General features: G+C 30.7%; 1 protein-coding gene across 1 annotated transcript; it reads left to right on the top strand.

Annotated features, from left to right (window-relative positions):
* The first annotated feature begins 3,339 nt into the window (after positions 1–3,339).
* On the top strand, positions 3,340–15,404 carry LOC105198848 (contactin). The gene is made up of 8 exons (XM_011165693.3): positions 3,340–4,552; positions 5,701–6,079; positions 6,158–6,260; positions 6,808–7,280; positions 8,004–8,282; positions 9,718–10,167; positions 10,592–11,307; positions 12,341–15,404. Exons 1-8 carry the CDS (start codon positions 3,743–3,745, stop codon positions 12,809–12,811), a joined length of 3,681 nt encoding a protein of 1,226 aa, XP_011163995.1. The 5' UTR covers positions 3,340–3,742; the 3' UTR covers positions 12,812–15,404.
* The last annotated feature ends 10,392 nt before the right edge of the window (positions 15,405–25,796 follow it).

Below are 25,796 nucleotides of genomic sequence, written 5' to 3'. Positions count from 1 at the left end.
TTGGATTTTTGTGCAATCAATGGAAATCATACGCAATCATCATGAAAATAACTATGAAATTAGTAGAAAACTTTTAGTAAATTTTTGTTGTTTCTAAAAAAAGGTCATCAAATTTTTATGACGGTTATTTTCAGAAAATTTTTTTACCAACTGTTATGAATTCCAATAAATTCTTAAAGTCAGCAATTAAGTGCATATCCATTTTCTGTATGGTTAGGCTTCAATTTAATTTTATTTGAGAGAAGTTAACAATCAGTAATAATGGTTCTAATCAAATAAAATCATTTTTAATCACAACAAATTTGATAATTAATATTCAATCACAAAAAAATGATTATGTAATTAGATGAAATCATTTGTAATTAGATGAAATCATGAAATCATTATAAAATCCTTACAAAATCCTCGTGTAATAATTTTGCAATTAGATGTAATCATAAAATCAGATAAAATCACCAGAAATCATAATAAAATTATATGAAATCACTAAAAATCATATGAAATCATGTAATCCTGGGACAACATTTTACAACAACTAGTGATTACCCCCTTGCTAACGCAACAGAGAACGTTAAAGCAATATTGAAAAGGATATTTGGTACGCAATGTAACTGGTTGGGCCAAAGAAGCAATTTAAAAATTTGTGATCTCTCAGTAATAGCAATAATTAAAGGTATGTTTTTACTTTTGGTATAGTCAATCTTAAATGTATGTGTACTATTAATATACTGTTATAACTAAATTGTTATTACTTACATTTTTGTTTATGTAAACTCTTTCAGATGTAATATTATCAGGACACAACGAGTTTCAAGTACTATGTTTCGCAAAGCCGTGAGCAAGTGGTTTCGTCTTAGCAAATTGCGTCTTTCAAGAAAGCATACACAAATCAACGCAGATAATCCTTCCAAAGAAAATTAAAATAAATCAAATCATTTTTTATCATTTTTATCTTCATAGTATTTTCTTACAGTATTTGTATCTTGCAGTATTATCTTACAGTATTTGTTTATATAAAGTAATTATTAGAGAAACAAATGTTTTATTAATTAAACTTAAATTTTAGTGTATTAATTTTTTGGTATATGTATAATATAATATCCGTATTATAAGCGTTCCAAGCATGCAATGTTTTCTTAGATTTAATTAAATTTTTTTATGTAAACGTTAACTTTTTATGATAAAAAAATTTATACGTATAATATATTATGTATATATGTATGATGTAAATATTTCAGTTTTATTAAATTCCACTCTAAAGAATTTAGAGAATACATATTTGATTCAAATGTTACTTTTAAGATTATGTAACTTACAGGGTATTATTCTGTACACGGTTTTTGTTCTTAACGATAATTGTCGATTTCCTTGCGCAAATATTTTATATGGTAAAAAAGCTATGCAACGACATCAACAACTATCGTTAGGAACAAAAAGCGTGTACAGAATAATACATACCCAGTTTTATAACACGTCAACAACAAACTTACGTTTCTGATCTATTTCAGATATGTAGCAGTACACTTTAAATGTTATATCTATAATACATAACCGTGCCAATACTGCGATGTAACATATTTGTCTTTAAAACATATATGTTACCTCTCAGTATTGGCACGGTTATATATTATAGATATAACATTTAAAGTGTTCTGTTACATATCTGAAATAGATCAGAGATTTTGTTGCTGACATTTCATAGTACATGTAACGTATACCCAAGGACTTTGATTCTGTCCATGGGGAAATTTTCCAAACTGAGAAGTCACCACTTTCTACATACTCGCAGTTCATGATTAATAAAACGACTAGAGCTTATTGGTCGTTACGTTAATCATAAACTGTAAGTATTTAGAAAGATAGCGACTTCTCAGTTTGGAAAATTTTCCCATAGACAGAATCAAAGTCCTTGGGTGTACATGTATGTTACTTGCTACATAACTCGTTACCCTAGTGATACCTATTGTTATGTATATAAGATGTATATGTTATATTACTGTGTTTGTTGGGATGTATTATACTGTCATTTATAAGACAGATAAAAAAATTAACGTAGAAAAAAGTTAATAAGTTAATGTTTAAAAATAACTAGTTAAAGTTAAAAATTAATGCATATAATATTAATTAAATTAAGTTAAAAGTTATTAACTTTTTAACTTTTCGCTTGACTTTTAACTTTTTAATTAGTTACTACCCAAGCCTGGATATTATATATGTATAAACTATATCTATTAATATTATATTATTAGTAATAATAATTCTGATTATTTGTATTGCGGAATGTAGCATGAACAACGTTCACAGCGTTATAATCATTGACATAGATCCGACTTTAGTAAATACGCTACTGTTCCCTTTCTCCGTAAACAAAATTCGACCAATAGGGCAATGGTAGAAAGAGAGACTGGATCTTACTTCTCTAGTTTTCTCTTTCTAGAGCTCGGGTAAAAGTTCAAAGCAATTTCGCCAAACACTCCGTCCAACTTTATCCAGTACCATATACGCACATGCAACTTTGTTCTGTAAAAGTTGCATTTGCGCATGATGCGATTAATCAATCGATAAATTAAAAAACTCGGTCTATTATAATTCTGCCCCGGTAGAAACGGGCAAGCCAACCTAACTCTGACCCGATTTTAATTCTCGATGGAAATTGTCCATCATAGGGTCTCGACTTTGGCTGCGTTTCGAAATTCACTGCCAGTACTAAAAAGCTATAGGCCGGTATTCATAGTCGATTCTTATTCTTATATTACGGCTTTCTGATTGGTTGATGGCATCTTAAGGTGATACTTAAGACAATCTTAAATTTTAAGATTATCTTAAGTATCACCTTAAGATGCCATCAACCAATCAGAAAGCCGTATTAGCATCTTAAGACGTTACTTAAGACAATCTTGAAATAAGAATCGACTATGAATACCGGCCATAGTATACGTAACGTAAACCATAGATTTTCACTACTTAAGGGCCTCGCACATGAAATGCATAACAAAGCATAAACATAGCATAAGACCTCTGGACCAATGAGAATCTTATGTAAATCAATGTCCGGTATTCATAGTCGATTCTTATTTCAAGATCGTCTTAAGTAACGTCTTAAGATGCTAATACGGCTCTCTGATTGGTTGATGGCATCTTAAGATGATGCTTAAGATGATCTTAAATATAAGAATCGACTATGAATACCGGCCAATATGGCGACTTTATGCTGGATGCTCATTGGTCCATCGGTCTTATGTTGTGCTTATGTTATGTTATGCATTTCATGTGCGAGGCCCTTTACAGTAAATTTTAAAACACAGCCTTAATGCTATTGAACATTCACTGACGTTCAGCGTTCGTCGATTTCCGTCACCGTTCGTCATAGGGAGTGTCTGGCAATGTAGCGTCGTGTTTGTGAATCAATGCTTGTGCTTTAATTTAATACATTTTTTTTAAACTTTATCTTTTTGAAAAAACTTTATTCATTGTAAGATCCGTTAGGTAAATACCACTTCAATATTCGTGTTTGCAACGAACGTCTCGTCAAAGTTGGAATATATGAATTAGACACAGATTAAATGGCAAGGTGATCATCTTCAGGGAGTGTCTCTAAGAGCTTCATTTTGTCAATTTGGTTGCATTTTCCGAAGTCGCAATCTAAATGTTGTAATCTCTTCTCGATTAAGATTAATAATAATATTATAATCTTAAAATTGAAAATTATAAAATGTCTGTAGAATAATTACAGATATTCGGAATGATGTCTCGTTTATTAACTACCGTGGTGTTTTCGCTAATTTTTTTACTTCCCGCGTTTGCACAAAACATCCTTTATGGAGAACAAGCCTACGAGTGTCCCCAGCACTGGATACGATTCCAAGAGTCATGCTATCGTTTTATCAAAAGCCCACTAAGACCACGAGAAGATGCACGCAGAAATTGCCAAGCATTCCAAAGTGATCTGCTTACCATTAATTCAATGGAGGAGCATGGATTCGTACTCTATCAATTATTGTGGCAAGATCCGCAACATCGTACGTGGTACACTGGAGTAAAGCTCCAGAGTGGCCTATGGATAAATGAGGCAGACAGTACAACATTGATAAACATGGACAATGCCTTTCTGCCTGAGCCTAACGACAATGTCCTAGGACGAGATTATTTAGCATACTCGTATTCTAATAATCTCCAACGTTGGGGATTAGAGAAGGTTACTGGGAGGGAAGAACTATTGTATATCTGTGAAGCTCCTATTGCAACTCTTCATAATTTGGTGGAAGATGACCGTACTTATCAGTATGGAATTGATATTGATAATCCTCTTCAAATACCTAGGGGTCCATATTTCATAAAACAGCCCATAAGCAAAGTGTTTGATGTATCAAAAAGAAGAATAAGCAATGATGTCTCGCTAAGTTGTTTGGCAGGGGGCTATCCTACTCCTACTTACGAATGGTTCAAGGAGGATTACGAAAACGATCGACTTATTGCAACAAAAATAGATCCTCTGTCAAATAGAAGATATACTGTAAGTGGTGGAACATTGATCATCTACGAACCAGAACAGGTAAACATACCTCTTTAGTTTCTTTTTCAAATATAAATATAATATACCTGAGTTAAATAAAGTTTACTTCTGAACTTACTATTTAAAAATGTACTCTGTGTAGATATACTTAAAAGATATGCAACAAAAAGTAGAAAAAGGACAGTCGAAAAATTAGAATTAGTATAGCAATGCATTTGTTCAGTGCAACAAAGACTTTATAACAAAGTAGGTGTAAACCAAGTAGACAAACATATTAATTTCTAAACAAGATTTCATTCTAAATAAAAACATACATTTTTATTAATATTAAGTTTCTCTTAATTCAGACTTTTATTATTATTAAGCTTCTCTTAATTCTCATTTTTAAAAATACATATAAATAAAAACAAATATCTAGATTTTGGCAGAAACGTTTTGTAAAAAATTTGGGATGACATTAGAGAGTTACCAGTGAATTTTTAACAAATGAGCCCTCTCAGAAGCCGACTTATAAAGAAATTTATTTCCAAGACATACTACAAAAAGCTGTTTAATTTAACAATTATTTATTTATATCTCGACTTCTAGGAGGGCTCATTTTTTTATAATTTGCACACACCTTTGGGATGACATTAGAGAATGACCAGTAAATTTTTAAAAAATGAGCCCTCTCAGAAGTCGAGATGTAAATAAATAATTGTTAAATTGAATGGCTTTTTGTCGTATGTCTTGGAAATAAACTTGTTTATAAGTCGGCTTCTGAGAGGGCTCATTTTTTACAAATTCACTGGTAACTCTCTAATGTCATCCCGAAGGTGTGTGCAAATTATAAAAAAATGAGCCCTCCTAGAGGTTGACATACAAATTTATTTCCGGGAATTTAATTCCGAATGCAGCCTGTAATTCTCTGAAAGATGTCGATGTACTTTGAATTGACGTAGTATGAACATTCCCTACGTATTGACAGGGAACAGGGTTAATTAAAACTTTGTTGTTATATTTATATGTCCAGAGAAAAAAATTACAAAATTCACAATAAACAATTTTAAAATGAGAAGCTTTTTGTTTTCTGATAATTTAATATTTTGGACTTATTCGGTTTTTGTAGGAAATCTTTGAATTATTTATTAATACATTACATAATTATGTATGTAATGAATATCAAAGAATTTATTTATTATTTATAGACAGAAGATCGTGGCTCATATCACTGCAAAGCAACTAACAAGTTTGGCACAATTATCTCTGAGAGTGTCGAACTATCATTTGGATACATCTTGGAGTTTAATTTGAAACGTTCTGAGGAACGTGGAGATAATCATTGGGGCAAAGCAGTTTATTGCGATCCACCACAACATTTTCCAGGCGTTAAATACTATTGGGCACGCGATTACTTTCCCAATTTTGTTGAGGAGGATAAACGTGTATTTGTTTCGCACGACGGAGCGCTTTACTTTTCCGCTTTGGAAACAATTGACCGAGGAAATTATTCGTGCAATGTTCAAAGTATCGCATCCGATACTGGGCGTAATGGGCCATTCTTTCCGTTAAAAGTGGATATGCACTGTAATTACTTTGAATTTGTCTTTTAAACATTTAGAAATTGCTGGAATAATAAACGTAATAACTTTCAAAATTTTTCAGCATCTTTTCAACAGTTAAAATTTCCTAATAATTTTCCAAAAGCGTTTCCGGAAGCGCCTGTAGCCGGAGAAGAAGTTAGACTGGAATGCATTGCATTCGGATAGTAAGTTTATTTGTGATATTTAGACTTATTTGGACTTAGGGTTAGTTTTACAACCTCTGGATAACTCAATCGACTGAGTAAGCGTCAACCGTGATTTGTTATTTCTACTGAATGACGGTCAAAATGCGATTGATCAGTCCCATAAAAAAATCAGCCGATTAAGTTAACTGGAGGTTGTGAAATTAGCCCTTATGTCCTTTTTCACCAAAATGTAGACTAACTTTGATCTTGATTTAATTTACTTTTTATCCTTTTTTTTAGTTCTAAAAAAAAGAGTAAGTTGAAGTGAAATTAAAGTTAATGTTGGTGGAAATGAATTAGTAGTGATTTATTCGTTTAGTAAAGCAAAACCGAGTAAATCACTAAAAGACTTTTTTCTTACAATTAGTTTATCGATCCCCTACACATTCGATAAAAAATGGACATTTAAATTCGAGACACCTGTATATTTGTGAACATATAGCTTTTCTGATTATACTAATTATAGCAATTATAATAATATAGTTTATATGTTGTACTATTCTAATATTAATTTATTTTCCCGCAGCCCTGTTCCTTCATATAATTGGACTAGAAGAGGTTCCGTTTTACCGCGTGGTGCTTACACAGCAAATTACAATCGAGTATTGATAATACCTCGTGTACGCGTGGAGGATCAAGGCGAATATGTTTGCCGAGTGCATAACGACAGATTATCTATCGAAAATTCTGTTCGATTGACCATACAGGCAGCGCCTAATTTCACCATCCCATTGATCGACAAGCACATGGATAATCGGGCGGATTTAACATGGACCTGTGAGGCGTTCGGTATACCAGATGTCACTTATAGTTGGTTTAGAAACGGAGAAATCTTGGATATGTATACTCTACCACCTGAAGATAGAGATCGTTATACTGTACAAGATAATGTACTAAATATACGACATTTGGATCCCGAGAGAGATCAAGCTATGTATCAATGTCGTGCGAGGAATCAGTTGAAAACAACATATTCATCGGCTCAACTTAGAGTCTTGTGTAAGTATTATTTTACATCTCTTTCATTATTCAACTATATACAGTGATAATGAAAATCATGGTTGGAAATGTTACTTTTTATAAGTAATTTGTTACTATTACTTTTACCGAATCAAGAAGGTAACTAATTACCGTTATTAGTTACTAATTTTAACAAGTAACTCGTTACTGCTATTGTTATTTAAAAAAAAATAACGATTTGTAAATAGTAGTAAATATTATCCCTCTATATATAACATATATACAGAGTATTATAATTATACATATAACATATAATTTTTATATAAAATAACTTATATTTGTTAAATTATCATATTTTGAAAATGCAGACCGTTATAACAAACGCACTTTACAATACATAAATTACCTTTTTAATACTGCTATGTATGTTACAAGTTTGGAACTATCACTTGTCATGATTACGTCATGCATTTCATCAACAGAAATATCTACGAGATTTTAATTAAAATTATAAAAGTAATTATAAAAATACCTTTAAATTCTTTATCATTATTGAAATAATATAACTATGTTACCGCTACAGCTACAGTTACAGAAAAATAAATAACATTATTAGTCCATTACTGAATAAAGGTATATGTATAATTATTATAATGGTAATGGCGTTACAAGTGACATTTTCCAACTCTGATAAAAATAATAGATCATTTTTATGGCGTCATTATATAATTTATTATAACTTAAGTGTAATACTTCTTTTAGCGTTGAAACCTTCTTTCAAAAAACGGCCTATGGAATCCGAGACATATGCAGCGGAAGGAGGTAACGTTACGATTGTATGTAAACCTGAAGCCGCACCTAGACCAAAATTCGTTTGGAAAAAAGATGGTAACGTAATCGGATCGGGAGGTAGGCGAAGAATTTTGGAAACTGGAAATCTCATTATTAGTCCGGTATCACGAGACGATGAGGGAATGTATGTGTGTACAGCGACAAATCAGTACGGCAGCGATGAAACTCGTGGACGACTGATCGTACTACGTAAGTCAATCATTTAATACTCAAAGAAATTCTAAATATTTACAAGACTATTTGGTATTTGTGTGATTTTTATATACCTTTTCAAATTCACGAAATTACGCGCCGCATAACTTTTCGATCTTAAAACACAGTTCTATAAGAAAGACAGAATACCAATAAGAGCCGACACTGGATGTTAGTGTGTAAGAAGCAGCATCCTAATAATTGGCCTACTGTACATGAAGTAATAAATCGCCAAATTGATAGTAACTCATTATTCTACAGAAGAGTCTACGGCTCTTTATTTACAGTAGAGCAGCTTTCACTTGTGCATAAGTTTACTAAGGATAAAGACCATGATGTAACTGTCTTAAACTTTGATCAAGAAGGAAATTTATTAGCAAGTACCTTTTTTTTGATACGGAGGGAAAAGGCTTTACGCATACCCTCGGTCTCGAGAGAGAGCCCGAGGTTATGTGGGACTCACCCCCACCAACGGCGTGTCGGCGAAAGCATACCCGCTAAAACCGGGTGTCCTGTCCTGGTCCTTGGTGGGAAATTTATTAACAAGTATCTGTGATGATAATTTGGAAGTATTTATTTGGGATTGGACTGTTGCAAAAAAACGTTGCTTTACAAGTGGTCAAACAAATACTACTTGTGATGTCAAGTGGTTACTATTAAACAAAGAATATTTAGTAACTTGTGCTAAGACCAATGGAGTACATTTATTGAATCTTAATTCCAACATTTCGGACATATTAGCGGTGTACTACGGTTATCAATTAGAGAAATTAGCTGTACATCCTGAAATACCTTATATGATCTTAACTGTTGAACAAAAAGAGAAGGTGTTTTCAATAGATGTCCGAGAGAAAAAAAGCAAACGATATAACGGTTCAAAATCTTTACCTTACAATGACACAGATCGTATATGTCACGTGGCACTTTCGCATCTGGACACGCTAAAACATTTGCATCTGCGTTACATGTATTCAATCTCCACGTGTTAACTTTGTATATTGAAGATGATCTAAAGTGTGGATCGAAACGTTTATATGTATTTGTTAACGACTGACTGTCAATATATACAATAATTTACATATTAACATCCAATGTCAACTCTTATTGGTATTCTTTCTTTCTTTTGATTTACGTCATCAGAGCCTTATCTACAGTTCTATAAGTTAAATAAAAAATAGTAATATCATGATATTAAATTGAAAGTTATTTTAATAACAACTAATGCTAACAAGCATCTAAATATAAGAATTCTTCTCTCCACCCCCCTTCAACTCTTCGCTAAATCATAAAATGCATTTCGCAGCAGAGTTACCATAATAACAGATTTTTTGTGTCATATCGTAAATGTGAACTTTCTATATAAATAACAGTATAATTCTAAATAATAATAGATTTAAACATTATAACTAATTATATAAAATTGTTCATATAGGTGGACCACAATTTATTCAAAGACTGCCGCCATATTTAATTTTGGACTATAATTATAATCTGACATTGCGCTGTTTGGCCCAAACAGATGAAATGTTAGACGTAGCGTATATTTGGACGCATAACGGTATGCGTATCCGTAATAAGGATATGCAGAATAATCCGCGATTACATATTGGCGGTGAATATCTGGATATTATAAATGCCACATTTACTGAAGCTGGTGATTACGAATGTATTTTGAGAAGCGCTGTTGGCGAAATATCGAGCAAACTTACTCTGATCGTACAAGGACCACCAGGACCACCTGGTGGAGTACAGGTTGTGAATATCGTTAAAACTTCAGCCACGTTACGATGGACTGACGGTGCCTTGAATGGCAAACCGATAACTATGTACACAATAAGTGCCAGAACGAATTGGAATCGTACATGGTATCCTCTTGTAGAAAGTAAGTTTGATCTTTGATGATTATGGATTTGTTATAGAAATAATTTCAACAATTAATACTTGTTATTTATGATTTCTTCAATATGCTTGCAACTTAAAATTAAATGTTCAAAGGTTTCCTCATTACATCTGTCCTTTCTGTGTAGTCTTATGTGGAAAAGAAGAACATTCTTTTGAAAATAATCTTTATTTTTGAAATATTAAGTAATGAAAAAAGACTTTATTTTTTAAAAAAGATTAAGTTATACAATATATAAGCAAAATTGTCATTATTTTATAAGCAAAAATGTAATTTCTTGCTTATATATGTTAAATATATAGAATATATTAGTTTTATTTATAAAACATATTAATTTTAATTTGATACTATATGTATAAATGTTTTTTACTGTATACTTTATGTGAATGCATATGATTGTTTTTAGACATTACGGCTATCGAAATGGATAGATATAATGGCCGAAAAGAGGCATATCTGGAGAATGTTCTAAACCCTTATTCCACGTACGAGTTCCGTGTGCATGCCTTTAATGAATTTGGCTATGGTCCGCCATCAACTCCTTCACCTCAATATAGCACTCCATCCGATAAACCTACGAAAGCACCATCCAATATCAGCGGTGGTGGTGGAAAGATCGGCGATCTCACAATCACGTGGGATCCTCTTAGTCCATCCGATCAGAATGGTCCTGAAATCTATTACAAGATATTCTGGCGTCGCAAAGGACATGACAAGGAGTTTCAATCGTTGTCTCTGAAGGAATATGGTAATGTCGGTAGCAGTGTCGTGGCGATTCAACCTCAGTATTACTACACAGAATATGAAGTGAGAGTACAAGCGATCAATGCAATGGGCGAGGGACCTATATCCGAAATCGAGACGGTGTACAGCGCAGAGGACATGCCACAAGTTGCACCGCAACAAACATTTGCCATGAGTTACAATAGTACCAGCTTGAACGTCAGCTGGATACCGATCGAACAGACTCGCGAGCGAGTGCGAGGCAAACTAATTGGCCACAGGATCAAATACTGGAAAGAGAATAATCGCGAAGAAGATGCTACTTATTATTTGTCACGTACCGTTCGTCCTTGGTCGCTGGTTGTTGGATTGCAACCAGATACATATTATTACGTAAAGGTAATAATTGAAAACAAATATATAAAATCTTTTATTTTCTATATGAACTTCTACTAAGAATGAAGTGAATGAGTGCAAAAGAATTATCATGAATGAATCATCAGATATTGTAATCAATATTTTTTAATGACGAAAGGTCAAAACATTTACGAATTGTTTATTAACAATTTCTTCAGTCAAAAATTGCGGATTTATATCCATTAAATTGTGCATGTTGTTATCGTAAATATCAGAAAACCGTCTAGAATATTGTCTTTGAAGAGGGTACCATTGATTTAATCTTGGATGGCACCGTCAAAGTCAGAACAAAATCACATAAATTTTTTTAAAGAGACCTATTCTATTTTTTTTATTCCAGAATCTAACAGCCGATATCAAGAGCTTTTCAAAACATTATAATAAAATTATATTTCATTAAGTATTTTCCGAGTTATGAGGCTTGAAAGTTACAGTATACTTTAACTTAATTTATTGTATTTATAATAAAAATTATATATTTTTATTATAAATTTTGCAAAATTTTTTGTTGTATTTAAAATGCTATTTAAAAATTTGTAGTTCTAACATCGAATTTGTAATTAACAACTTGAAAAGTTATAACATTATACATACAGATGCACGAAAAATGTTTAATATACGTCAGATTCTTAATTTGTAAAGTTTTATGACATTAGATCATTTAAATTCATTTACCATGTTAACACCAAATTTGTATGTAGCAACTTCGGAAACATTTATCAAACAAAGATGCATAAAATAAAATTAATATTTGTTTCGTTACGAATTGTGTGCTCTATTAAATCCGCAATTTTCGAAATCCAAAAATTCCGAGATTTTAAATTCATTTTTATTCATCCCAAAAATATATATCAATTATCATCTAAATCACTACATGGGAACGATCACACCTTGGAATCACTTTTGCACTTTGAAGTCCCATTTCAAAGAGTTAAAAAATGCATAAATAAAAAGATAAATATATTGGCAAACTTGCAAATGAAAAATTGAAATAAGAATCACACATTTTTTAAAGGTAATGGCCTATAATTCTGCTGGAGAGGGTCCGGAGAGCGAGCGATACTTGGAACGAACATATCGCAAGGCGCCGCAAAAACCACCATCGTCAGTAAACGTGTACGGTGTAAACCCGTCAACGGTGAGGGTCGTCTGGCGTTACGTGCAACCGAGCCTAGAGGAAGAGCCGCTGATCGGATATAAAATACGTGTATGGGAGGTCGATCAGGACATGAGCACGGCGAACGACACGATCATACCAGGTGGTTCTAAGCTAGAGGCCGATATTAAGAACTTGAGCCCAGGCAAGGCGTATCATCTAAGAGTGCTTGCATTCAGTAACGGTGGCGATGGGCGAATGTCAAGTCCTACCCATACATTCCAAATGGGCGACGCCGCTGCCTTCAGGAGCAGCGCTGGTAACAAAATTTTGGATGCCGCTGTGGGCATAGTTTTCTTGTTGCTTTTACGAGTCTACAACTATGTATAGTATAAATAACAGCTAGTAACGGGAAGCTATAATGGATAATGATTATAATTTTGTATAGTTTTTTTAAACAAGAAAGCTAAAAGAATGCTAACAGAAACTAAACAAATACTAAATAACAAATATTAAATAAGAGTTAATGAGATATTATAAGGCCTTTTTAACTCAATGAAATAACCTTATGATCTGTTAAATTCATCTTTAATTAAAAATTAATATTGCTACGTCAATGCTACTTAACGATGTAGTCGCTTATGTTCTCAGCGTTTTTAACAATAGTATCTCACTTAAGTACTTCCACAATTATTTTTTAAGAAGAATTATGGTACTATAAAGAGACTGAAGCTAATCTGCATGTGAAATATGTCGCGCAGAATAGTTACAGTGAATTCAATATAATTTTTATTCTATATAGTAAGAAGATACTCTGTTTACCTATAATATACATATTTTTCTCTTTCTCTTAGCAAATGCATTAACAATATTTTAAAATTAATGAACAATACATTATCTTTTATCATAAACTAATGAAGTGTGTATGTATACACACAAAATACTGAAAAAAATATTTTTTTTTCTATATTTCATAAAGGTTATAATTTCAAATATTAAGTGCCCGTTTTTTGTTTGGAAAATTGTCAAGTCTCTATTATTTTGTAACTTTAGAATAATACTACCTCATTCCATGATATATTTTTGAGATAAGCAAAGTAATTTGAAATACATCATTTGGCATAAGTATTTGGAATATTATATACATTGAGCAATAATTATAAAAATAATTTGAAGATACCAATTTTTGCATTTAACATTCTATGCAGATTACATTGTCCAATAAAATGAAGATAATTTTGTAAGATAAGAATTAAAAATAAGGGCTACTTCAACCAACTTTAATGGATTATTAACTCAATCGACAAATTTGCCAACATGGAAATCAGTTTATTCTTAGATCAAGACGCAAAATTCTCTTTATAATATATTTGATCGATCTGATAGCATCTGATATATTTTAGTTTTAACGCAGAAGAAATTATTAATTTTTTTAATTATAATGAATACTGCTGATAGAGTTATTCGTCTATTAAAATTAATCCAAGTTGGTTAAAGGCTCTAAAAGTATATTTTCTCGTGATTTTAATGCACTTTAGAAACAAAATTATATAACGGTACTATGTCATAAAAATCGTCCAAGTTGACATTTTTTGCCTCTTTAATGCCATTTTTCTCAAAATTGTGACGTGATAATTTTGATAAAGGATTCGTATTTATCAGACATAACTACATCAGAAATGATATTTACACTTATATTACAAAATGGTGTTAAATTATGTGAACATATTCATTCTCTTTGTAATGTAAAAAGTTGCAAGAATTTGTGTTAGTGGCACAGAGAAAAAAACGTAATTAGTAAGCAAATTGGCCAATCACAAAAACTTAAGTAGTAACGTAAATAGTAGCAAATCAAGCATGTTGATTTTTTTAGTATTTAAGTCTTATTGTTTTTCTATGTGCCCCTAGCTTTACTTATTAAAAATAAAAGCACATTGACAACAAATATTTGCTGTATATTATAATTCTAAACACAATTTAAGATAATGAAAATTTCAGAAACATATAAATGCCACTTGATCTAATGATAGAAGTTGTAAATTTGTAATAGAAAGAGATATAAAAAAATTAATTCGCTAAAATATGTATTCAACGTTAATAAACATATATTATATATTCATATACTATAATTTAAGATTTATATACTGTAATAATGATTTAGATTTGATAATTAATAATGAACAAGAATTATTACGTAACGTGCTAATGTGAAAAGCATCGTCATTTTCCGTCCATATATACAGAAGTAGGTAATGAACACTCGGCTAAGTTTGACAATACTACGAATGTTTGTTAATCTATTGAATTATTCTAATACTGTAAATTATTAAAATTTTAGTTAATATTAAATTGTATTATAACTACATTATTTTAACTAATATATCAATATTGGTACAGCTTACAAAATTGAATTTATATATATTTTATATTAATTACTTTTTAATAAATTTGTATATCTGTATACATTTTATATTTAAATGTTTTTATTTTTTTATTTATTCTAAAAATATGTGACAAAAGATATGATGATATTAGAATAATTCAAAGATATTATATGATAAAAGTTTATATAAACCATAATAGTGTTCACCAAGTGTTCGCCTATAATATATAAATAAGTATCAGATATATTATTTTGAATATTTTATTATTTGTATAAGAACATGTATGTTTTGATGTTTCTTTTTTTTTATATTCTTATACAACGAAATTTCATATTCATTATTTATAGTGTTTAAATAGCAATAGTTTACTTATATACAAGTAATGATTAATCAAAGAAGTATGAGATTCTAATTATTTGTTATTGATTACCAATATCTTAATTAGAAGTAGTAAGCACTATCAATTTCTCTAATTTTATATATTTTTTTTACACATTATTGCATATGTATTATGTATTGTATTGCAGAAACATACCCTTATACACAAACGTGCGCATGTTGTATATAATAAATAAATTTTTTTACAATTCTAACGTCAATCATATTCTGCCTTTTATATCAGTTTTATAATATATCTTTATATAATATGTACATGTTTTTAGTTATTTGTATATTTTTTAATGTATTCTTCAAATACATCCCTATATAAGCGCATATTATTTAAATATTAAATACTATTATTTAATATTAATAAAAAGTTTATACGTCCGCTTCTTATAATTTATATAAATATTTTATTAAAAATAAATATTATTTATTTCAATATTTTAAATTATTGGGAATATGACATAATTATCAATGCTAAAACCTTAAAATTTTTACATTATTTACGTTAGCCAATACAATATAATTTTTCATTTATATTACATTCTATGTAAGTAAAAATGATTATATATTAGATAATATATAATCATGATTATATATTATTATTATGATTTTATATATTTTGTAGCTATAACAAAAAAAGGGATGATCTTCTGGTATATTGTTTTTGGCATCATCAAGAGACGCGGTAGCGGCTCGCACTATATATATATTTTTTCGTCCTTCCATGTAAAAAATTCTACCGCGTATCATTTACAGAAAGGAACACAATTTTTTACAAATAAATGGTTGTTTTTCTTAAACAAATTAATTTTATTAAAAAATGAATATAGTGGAGACAAATATCGATTTTTCCGAGTACAATGACATAAAAATGCTGTCCGTAAGTGCATTCGATGCTGAGATATGAATTATGCATGTATTTTTCAAATTTATGTCATTAAAAAATTCAGATACGTCGTTGTCGTCGTCGTCTCCATCTTCGCAAAATTTCAGATTTGTCCCCCTTGGTCCAAGTATACACAACCCGAATAGGGAACTGTACGGGGATGAATCCAACAAGGATAAATAGTGTTCTTCGAGTACTTTAACATTGATCTTCGGTACCAACCCTCTATCACCAACCCCTATAAAGTTATTCGATGATATCTTCGAAAAAGTTCAGATTTGTTCCCTTTGGCGGTAATTTTGAAAAGATATACGAATATATATAAAAAATATTTCAGACTTGGTCTCTCTCCTTGTTTTTCATTCTCTCCTTCGCTTACTCTCGTTCTCCGTCTCTCCCCCCTGCTCTCTACCATTTTCCCTCGCTCTCCCCCGCTCTCTTTCTCGCTCTTTACTGCTCTCCTTCGCTCTCCCCCGCTTTCCCTTGTTCTCTAACGTTCTCTCTTATTCTCTACCGCTCTCCCTCGCTCAATTTAAAATATAACTTACACTTTAATCATTATTTACAAGATTTTTTAAATAATGATTAAATCAATTTTCAATACTAGCATTGGTTGGAATATAGTCCTAATAATGGCATTAATATTTAACAAAATTAATTCCAAATAAAAATGATATAAATTACAGTATGGTAAAAACTAAAGATTTAGAAAAATTGTTAGGTAAGATTAACATAAAAATAAGCTTGTTGAATATACTGAATAGCTTACTTGAATTTTTACAGTATTTATTATTAAATTTAATACTAATCATCAAATAATGTAATTTTAAAATCTCGTTATTTACTATAGCATTACAAAAGATAATGAAAAATTATAATTGATAAAAATGCGCGCGATCTACTCGATCGAATAACTCGTACTTTATTGTTGTTCGAAATAATTCACTATGTGGGTAATAATTTGCTATGTGGGTACATTTGCAGTATTTGTAGATATGCCATATAAAAGCTATAAACATATTTTATAATTTTAGGTATGCTAATTTGTGACGGACTAAATGACGTTAATTATATGAAAAGATATTCAATTATCTTTTCTCAAATGACATCTATGTGATTAAAATATGTACATTTACAAAAGAAAGCTTTATAAACGTACGGAAAATACATTTAGATAAATAAATTTAATGACGTTATCATTCTTATAATGGAAATAACAATATCAAACTCTTTCGCTCACAAACATCGTACGCAATTTGCGTTAAAATATATATTTGTACAGCCTTTTTTAGAACACTCTTCACATCTCGGGATGCATTCCTATTCACTGCAAAAGATTATTATGGGAAAAACTAATGATCGCTAAGACAACCCACGTCTATGCGTCATCGCCTTGTTTGTAATCAAATGTTTTGTTAAATGCGTAGAAGTTTAATGTTTCTGAGATCTTTGATTCTCATATATGCGTTCATACTATTACATAAATCACTGACAAATCTCAAAATATTCTATTCACTTATTTATAAGTTTCCATAATAATAATTACTTAGAAATTAGTAAATACTTGAATAATTATGGATGAGTTAAATTAATATATTATTATACGCGAATATTCTGCTTTGGCCCTCTGTTGCCATTACTTTATTAAAAAATTATGACATTGCAATGTTTTCGAAATATTATTAGCATATGCTATGCGATGTTGCAAGTATATTGTTAATTTATGTTTCTGCAGTATGTCTCCGTATTATTGCATTGCAATCTGCAACATTGCAACATTGCTGCAATGGTGCTGCAATTTTCTGTGGTGTATAATTTAAATTTAAACTGCAATCATATCATTTCTGTTACACTGTTTATGAGAGAAATATTTTCTTTCTTTGATCTCAATATAAACAAATTTCAAATTTTGTTCAATGGTAACAAAAATTGTAAACATACACAAACAAGAAACAAAAGACATTAGAAGCAACAGAAAGCTCAGACAACTTTGGTGAATAACATCAAAATATCAAGTATCCGTACACTTAAGGACTTTGATTCTGTCCATGGGGAAAATTTTCAAACTGAGAAGTCACCACTTTCTACATACTCGCAGTTCATGATTAATGAAACGACTAGAGCTTATTGGTCGTTACGTTAATTATGAATTGTAAGTATGTAGAAAGATAGCGACTTCTCAGTTTGGAAAATTTCCCCATGGACAGATTCAAAGTCGCTGGGTGTACAGTATAAAGTGTCCAAATTCAGAAAAAATTTGTGAAATGGATCGAGTTATTGAAATAGTCAAATTTGCAGCGCAACAACTACTCAATTATGCTACATATGGTGGTTGAGTGGTTGCTGCAAAATTATGGAGAACTTATACTGGAAACTACCGGTAAGTATTATTAAATATTATACTATTAAATATTAATTGAATTTCATTAACATCATTAATGTATTAACATTTACATTGACAGAGGCTGAAAGAGAAATCATGTGTAATTTTTTACATATCCTATTGAGAAAAATAATCGATTACTTCGTAAGGAGGATGAGATCTTTAATTTCGGAATGAGTAAGTAATGCAGCCTACTGTATAATATAGCACGTAATATTGCAGTGACATCACTTGCAGCAATATCACTTTTTCATTGTAATATTACAAATGAAATATTGCAGAAATATCACAAAATATTACTGTGATATCACAATAATACCAAAATGTCTGCGAAAACGCATCACAATAATATTTTTGTGATATTTCACAGTAATATTATTGTGATATTTTATAATATTTCTATGATGTTTATGTGATATTTAAATAATATTGCAAGAAATTAAATAAATGAATTATTTTAATTTTTTTTATTTTTATTGTTATTTTTATTATATTATTTTCATATTGTTACATGTAATATATATTAGACATAGAAAAAAATAATTATATTTATTAAAACAGAATACAATAATGTAAAACGTAATAAATGTTTAATTTACAAAAAAATATCTCTTGTGTCCTTTTCCATTTTTCTTAAAAAAGATTTAATTTAAATTATAATTTTAATTTATGTTCAAGATTAAATAACAATACAAAATATTACTTACATGTAAAAATATAAAGTTTTATGTGGAACAACGTTCCACATACACGTTACGTTGGAAAAAGAATCAGAACGAGTATTCGTCTCCAAATTACAACAAGCAACAATTTTCCTTGAAATTTCACTGAAGTGTGAGCTAGTGAGTCGGCCGCGGTAGCGTCTAGATATAACACCTGAGGGGCTATTACGGTTTTTAAAACAAGGTGAAAATTACTAAAGTAAATAAATTTACTAGAATATTTATAACTTCATTGGTTAACAACTAGTGAGTTTACTCACTTTTGTAATTTCCACCTTGTTTCAGAAACCGTAATAGCCCCCCTGTGGTTGCACTCGACTTACGAGAAGGTATCCAGCGGCGCGGCCACCTAGCGGTGGTGCCAATACTCACTTGTTTGCGTGGAGTCTTATACACACGGCGGAACCGCATAGCGGCTGTGCACGCGCTTGTTTCGTCGTATGTTGTGACGGTCGATGACCGAGCCACAACATTATATACATACATATAATTAATGAACATTGTAAAATAGCTAATTAATGATGGAATATATATAATATATCATATTGTTTAATAGAATTGAAAAAGAAAAGTGAAGTCTAAAGAAAAATTTGTTGGAAATTTAATATTTTAATTAACTTGAAAAACTTTTTACTGTGGTGTATAATAATCTAATCAATATTAATAAATAAACTATTTTACAAAATAATGCACCAAGCAGTAAATATTAAACAATAAAAACGTATATTTTTTTCAAAACTTCTAAATATACCTTAAAATATTTATTGCCAAGTGAATAATAAATGTGTATTGACAAAACTTTTTGTGAATATTTTCTTTAAAAATATTCCTCATGATAAAAATTTTTAAAAATTAAAATCGATTTTTGTGCTCCTGTAAAAATTATAAATGGCAATAAGACAAATACAAAGTTTTTGTAATTTTTTAATAAAATCATTATTGACCAAGTTGTAAAACAATAATTAAATTGATAGATTACATAGAAAAGCGTATATTAGTTTATATATATTCAGTTTAAGGGATAAACTAAGTAAATATCTAAACTAATAATAAAGTTAATTAATTCTTTTTCTTAACTTTTACTTTCATTCCACAAAAGGGCAAAGACATTATTATTTTATTTGTAAGTTGATTTCTTCTATAGGATACCAAAATTACCAATATTATAGATACTGAAAATATCAAAATTAATCAAAGAGATAGTGACGTTGCATTAATAAGACATAATAGAAACGTTATTTGACATTACCTTGTTTTTTGGGATTAAATATTGCAACAATATATTGCAATGATATCACTGGAATATTTTAATGTTATTATCACTGTATAATATTACAGTAATATTTCTGTGATATTCCTATGATATTACTGGAATATTTCAATGTCATTCTCACTGTATAATATCACAATAATATTTTTGTGATATTTTACAGTAATATGTAATATTTCTGTGATATTGCAATATTTCCGTGATATCACAGAAATATTACGTGCTATGTGGAAATACTCTAGAATAAAAAGTATAATTTAAATTTAAATTTTATTTTAAAAATTAATAAATTGTTTTGGATCTTAAAAAAACGTCTTCCAGAAATAAATCACTGCATTATATATTTTGTATAATGTATTATTAAAAACATGACGTATTACAACACTTTTTTTAATTTTATCATTAATTATTGATTATCATTTATTATTGTCATTGTCATTCGTGTTTTATTTTAAATTTTTATTGCATGCATATTTATGTTTAATTTTTTTTCCTCCATTCAAATCCCTTATATTTTTTAATTTTAAATATCAAGATTTCAAAATTTCTAATTTTAAGTTGCAAACTTATAAAAATTGTGTATTAGAAATATTTAAATTTTTAATTAAAAAAAAATAATTTTGAAAATTTTTAAAATTGAATTTTAAAAATTAAATCTGGTACCACAATGTCAGCAAAATTTATGTTAATAAAACGTAAACATAATTTTTAAAATTTCATATTCGTCTAAATAAATTTTTCCGTCGACTAATCTAGCGACGGATCTCCGGACCAACAACTCGGCAAGCTTGCTTAGCTCGCCGGTTTCATGTAAGATCGTGAAATGTGACAATTTAGGGATACGACAGTCTCGGATATCCAGTGGACATCTTGCCATTTTTCTTCCTTTTGATAAGCTTTCCCTGATAAAAATTTTCTTTGAATTTTTTTTATATAAATTGAAATAACTTTACAATTATTGAGAAAGTTCAGAAGTTTTAGAATTATTAAATGTGTTTGCCACATAGTTAACATTTTTCTGCCTTCAATGCATGCAATATTTATTCCTTTGTTTATTAAAGTTGTCGAATTCTATTGAAATCGTCGATTTTCGCTCATCAATTTTGCCGAAATTTCAATCTTTCACATTGTCCTTGTACCCGCGTTTTCGTAGTTCTCTTATGTTTACAAGTTCGCCAGTCAACAAGATTACACAGCGGTTTAGAATTATCGAGAAATCAGTAGCAAACGCAAATTAGTAGTCAACTTCTAACAGTACAATATCGTATAAAATATTCTAGAATTTTATAATGTCAAGAGAAACGAGTAACAATTGATGATTCTAAAATATTTGTACGATGTTGTTAATGTTAGAAGTGAGTCGGTTGATTTATGCGTTTGCTACATAGCTAATATATTTCTCTGCCTTCCAATATATTTAATGCATGCAATATTTATTCCTTCATTCATTAGAATCGTCGAATTCTATTGGAATCGTCGACCTTCGCAAAGATGCTCTTGACGAGACTTCTACAGTATCACAAGATAAGCACACCACCACACCCTCAACGGAAAACATGGCGGCTGGGTTTTCCCTGTTTTAGAATACAGTTATTCGTGATATTTCTACAAGGTTTACTGCTATAAGTCTGAGAGACAATCTACCTCAACGTCTGTTTGTCAAAACAAGCACTTATAGAAGCATATAAAAATCTCAAAACAGAAGACAAAAGACCAAAGTTTTTTCGATCATAACTATGGCTAGTCCGAGCTATCCGAGAAACCATTGAAACCAAGCGAGCTGCAGCAAAATTTCTCAGCGTAACAACAGATACGCAACACAGCTCCACAAATTTCCTTTAAACAAAGAAATTGTATTAAACGAGAAACCTGCTAAAATCTATAACAAACTGATACCTATATTTTCGAGTATCAAACCCATGGTGGAAGGATAAATTTCTTTTATTATATATTTCTTTTATAATATATTTTAATATTTTCTTCCACTCTCTTTCTTCTCTCTATAACTACATAACGATGTGCTAGAGTAGACAATTTTTTTATTGTATTAAATATATACATTCGTAACGTCACCATTATTATAAGGAATAGTATAACGCTTGAGAATATATATTTCATTTTTATCATCAAAAAATATGCGGTAATACATATTGAACCTTACAAGTGAATCTTCAAATATATAATATTTGCAACATATCGACATCTACAACTTAAACATTATAACTTTTATTTTAAAATCAGTAGATAATTTTGATGATAATTAAAAAAAAAAGAAATCTTCGAAAACAGAATTCATCATTCACTCTTCATTATACAATACACAATTAACTATTCGCATGTTCCCACTTTTCTATTAGCGTTAAAAATAGAGTCGGTACAGCACTCTGTAAAAGGCCTAGTCTTCTCTTATTGTTTGCAACTTTTGATTTCCTTTTTAATACCATAAATGAATCTTCCAAAAAATGTAATGAACACACTTTTGCTAAACAAAACATTGTATAAAATCCCTATAAGTGTGCAATATTATTTAATATTAAGTAATATTCGAGTTAATATAATATATAATATTACTGAAATATGATTTGCGAGGAAGACTGGGACTGTCTAGAGCACTACGTCAAGGATTGCGTGAAAACAAGCGTATGGTTTGCGGATGGTTTGCGCGAGAAAGAAAAGAAATAAACTGTCAATAATGACAGGACAAGAGAAACTAAGAAAATTACTTCACACGGAAGATTTAAATCAAGAGAAGAAAAATACTAAATAATATACAAGTTGTGATAAAACCAGAGAAATTAATATAGTATAGTCTGCGACAACAGTATTACAACTGTTAAAAAAAATCCCCAGAAAAACAATATATCTCATTCCCAAAGATCTGTTGTGCACAATAGATATATCTCCACTCAAGGAATGTGTTAACGAAACCATAAATTCGTTAAGATTTGCGAATGTTGTTAACAGTTGCAGGACTGGCACTGTCAAACGAAATCGAATTGTCAGTCCGCGCAGGGCGTACTAGTTTATGAAGAAAAAAAACGCTATTATTATTATTATTATTATTATTATTATTATTATTATTATGATAAGAATATTCGGTTAGGAATTCTAAAAATTCCGCGTTGATATGAAACAGTATCAAATTAAGAGAAACGGTTATTACAGAATTCACCATAGAAGTATATAACGAAAGTATTATCGATCTTCTGAACTCGCAACGAAAAGTCCATGATATACAAATGATTAATAACAAAAGTAAAGATGTATATGTTACCAATTTACGAATCAAAAAAGTACATAGTCCGGAAGAACTATACGAATTTTTTCGAACAGCGCAATGGAACCGAGCCACTATGGCTAGACGTTTAAATGAGCGGTAAGTTTATTTTGCATATTATACATATATATACATATATATGTAAAGAAAATATATTTTCTTCAACCATTCCCGCGCTCTCCCGAGCGTCGGTGTAGTAGACCGCAACATGTACGGCTGATCATACGACGAGAACGGAAAGGCGAGAGATGCGGATTGCTTCTGAACTCGCAACGAAAAGTCCATGATATACGAATAATTAATAACAAAAGTAAAGATGTATATGTTACCAATTTACGAATCAAAAAGTACATAGTCCGGAAGAACTATACGAATTTTTTCAAACAGCGCAACGGAACCGAGCCACTACAGCTAGACGTTTAAATGAACGGTAAGTTTATTTTGCATATTATACATATATATATATACAAGGTGTCCCAGACCAATGTATAAAAATTATCACGATGAGGTAGAAGGGATCGAGATAAATGAAAAAGTTTAATACCATTTTGCGATATTTGCAATAATTTTTGAGTAATAAAATATTAAGGTCAGGCGAATAATAGCGCGCGGAGAGACAAGCGGTCGCTCGTCTGAGCCGTAGGACCGCCCACTGCGGCCCGATTGTAGGCGACGGTAAATGGCGCGCGGCGAGGGAAAGGATAGCTTGGCACCGCATCGTGTCGAGCCGAGCGGTCTTACGGCTCAGGCGACCAACCGTTTGCCTCTCCACGCGCTCTTATTCGGCTGACTTTAATATTTTATTACACGAAAATTATTGCAAATATCGCAAACTGTTATTAGACTTTTTGATTTATCTTGATCCCTTTTACCTTATTATAGTAATTTTTATACATTGGGCTGGGACACCCTGTATATATATACACTACTCAAAAAAAAATAGGGAACACTTTCCAGACACCAAAAATTAGGCTATTTTCAAATGACTGTAACTCGGTGAAAAATCATCGTAAATAAAAAATAAAAAAAGCATTTTGAAGCTTGAAGATCGAGCTTTAACCTTCTACCAGCAGATTTTTAAAATTCTTTTAACTTCCTTATCTTATGCAGTAAAAAAGCACACCTTGCTTTGTTCGTTAAAATTTCGTATTTTTGACACTTTGCAGATCGACCAACAAATTTTTTTCGAATAATTCAAGTAAAATTTCATAAACAACAACTTTTTACCTACAAAAAGGTTTTTTTAAAATTTCTCTACGATTTTTTTTGACCGAGTTACGCAACTTTGAAGCTAAACCTGCATTTTATACAAATGATATCCGTACTCCGTGAAAAATCATCGTAGACAAAAAATCAAAAAACCATTTTAAAGCTCGAAGTTTCAGCTTTAACATGCTATTAATGGTTTTCAAAAATTTTCTCAATTTCTTAGTACTATGCCCCAAAAAGGATACACTGTTTTTTCCTTAAAATAACGTATTTTTAACAGCCTGTAGTTCAATAAAAAAATTTTTCTCGACAAATCCAATGCAAGTGCCATAAAGTATGACATTTTCTCTACAAAATGCTTTTTTTTTAATTTTTTCTACGATTTTTTTTGACCGAGTTACAAGACTTCAAAGATATACATTTTTTACAGTACATTTTTCCGAAAAATGACGTCTACCGCCGACATTAGCATTACCCAATGTGCACCACGTGGAGGTTGTCGGTCGGATTTTTGCACATCGTGTGTGTGTGTGTGTGTGTATCACAGCAGAGATAAGGAGCCCACAGTTCGTCACTTCTGCACTATTTAACGACTCCAAACCCTCTTTACTGTGTACTCGTATATGTGTATGTGTGTGCATGTGTGTGTGTGTGTGTGTGTATTACTGCAGAGATAAGGACCCCGCAGTTCGTCACTTTTGCAGTATTTAATGACTCCAAACCCTCTCTGCTGTGTGTGTATGCGCGCGCGCGTATGAGTGTTCAATGGTGTGTATTTCGTGTGTGTTCGTTATATCAACGATATTCCACGACCACACGTTTTGCTATTAAATCGAACCTGTCGGAACTTTATTTTC

The sequence above is a fragment of the Solenopsis invicta genome, chromosome 15 (assembly GCF_016802725.1).
Source record: "Solenopsis invicta isolate M01_SB chromosome 15, UNIL_Sinv_3.0, whole genome shotgun sequence".
Classification (NCBI taxonomy): Eukaryota; Metazoa; Arthropoda; class Insecta; order Hymenoptera; family Formicidae; genus Solenopsis; species Solenopsis invicta.
This window is presented reverse-complemented; position numbering and strand designations above follow the sequence as displayed.

Bases quoted from the DNA above. Each gene is read 5' to 3' on its own strand.
- LOC105198848 (XM_011165693.3), top strand. From the start codon at position 3,743: ATGATGTCTCGTTTATTAACTACCGTGGTGTTTTCGCTAATTTTTTTA. The intron at 4,553-5,700 runs GTAAACATACCT...TATTATTTATAG, and splicing joins TCATCTACGAACCAGAACAG to ACAGAAGATCGTGGCTCATA. The intron at 6,080-6,157 runs GTAATTACTTTG...AAAATTTTTCAG, and splicing joins GTTAAAAGTGGATATGCACT to CATCTTTTCAACAGTTAAAA.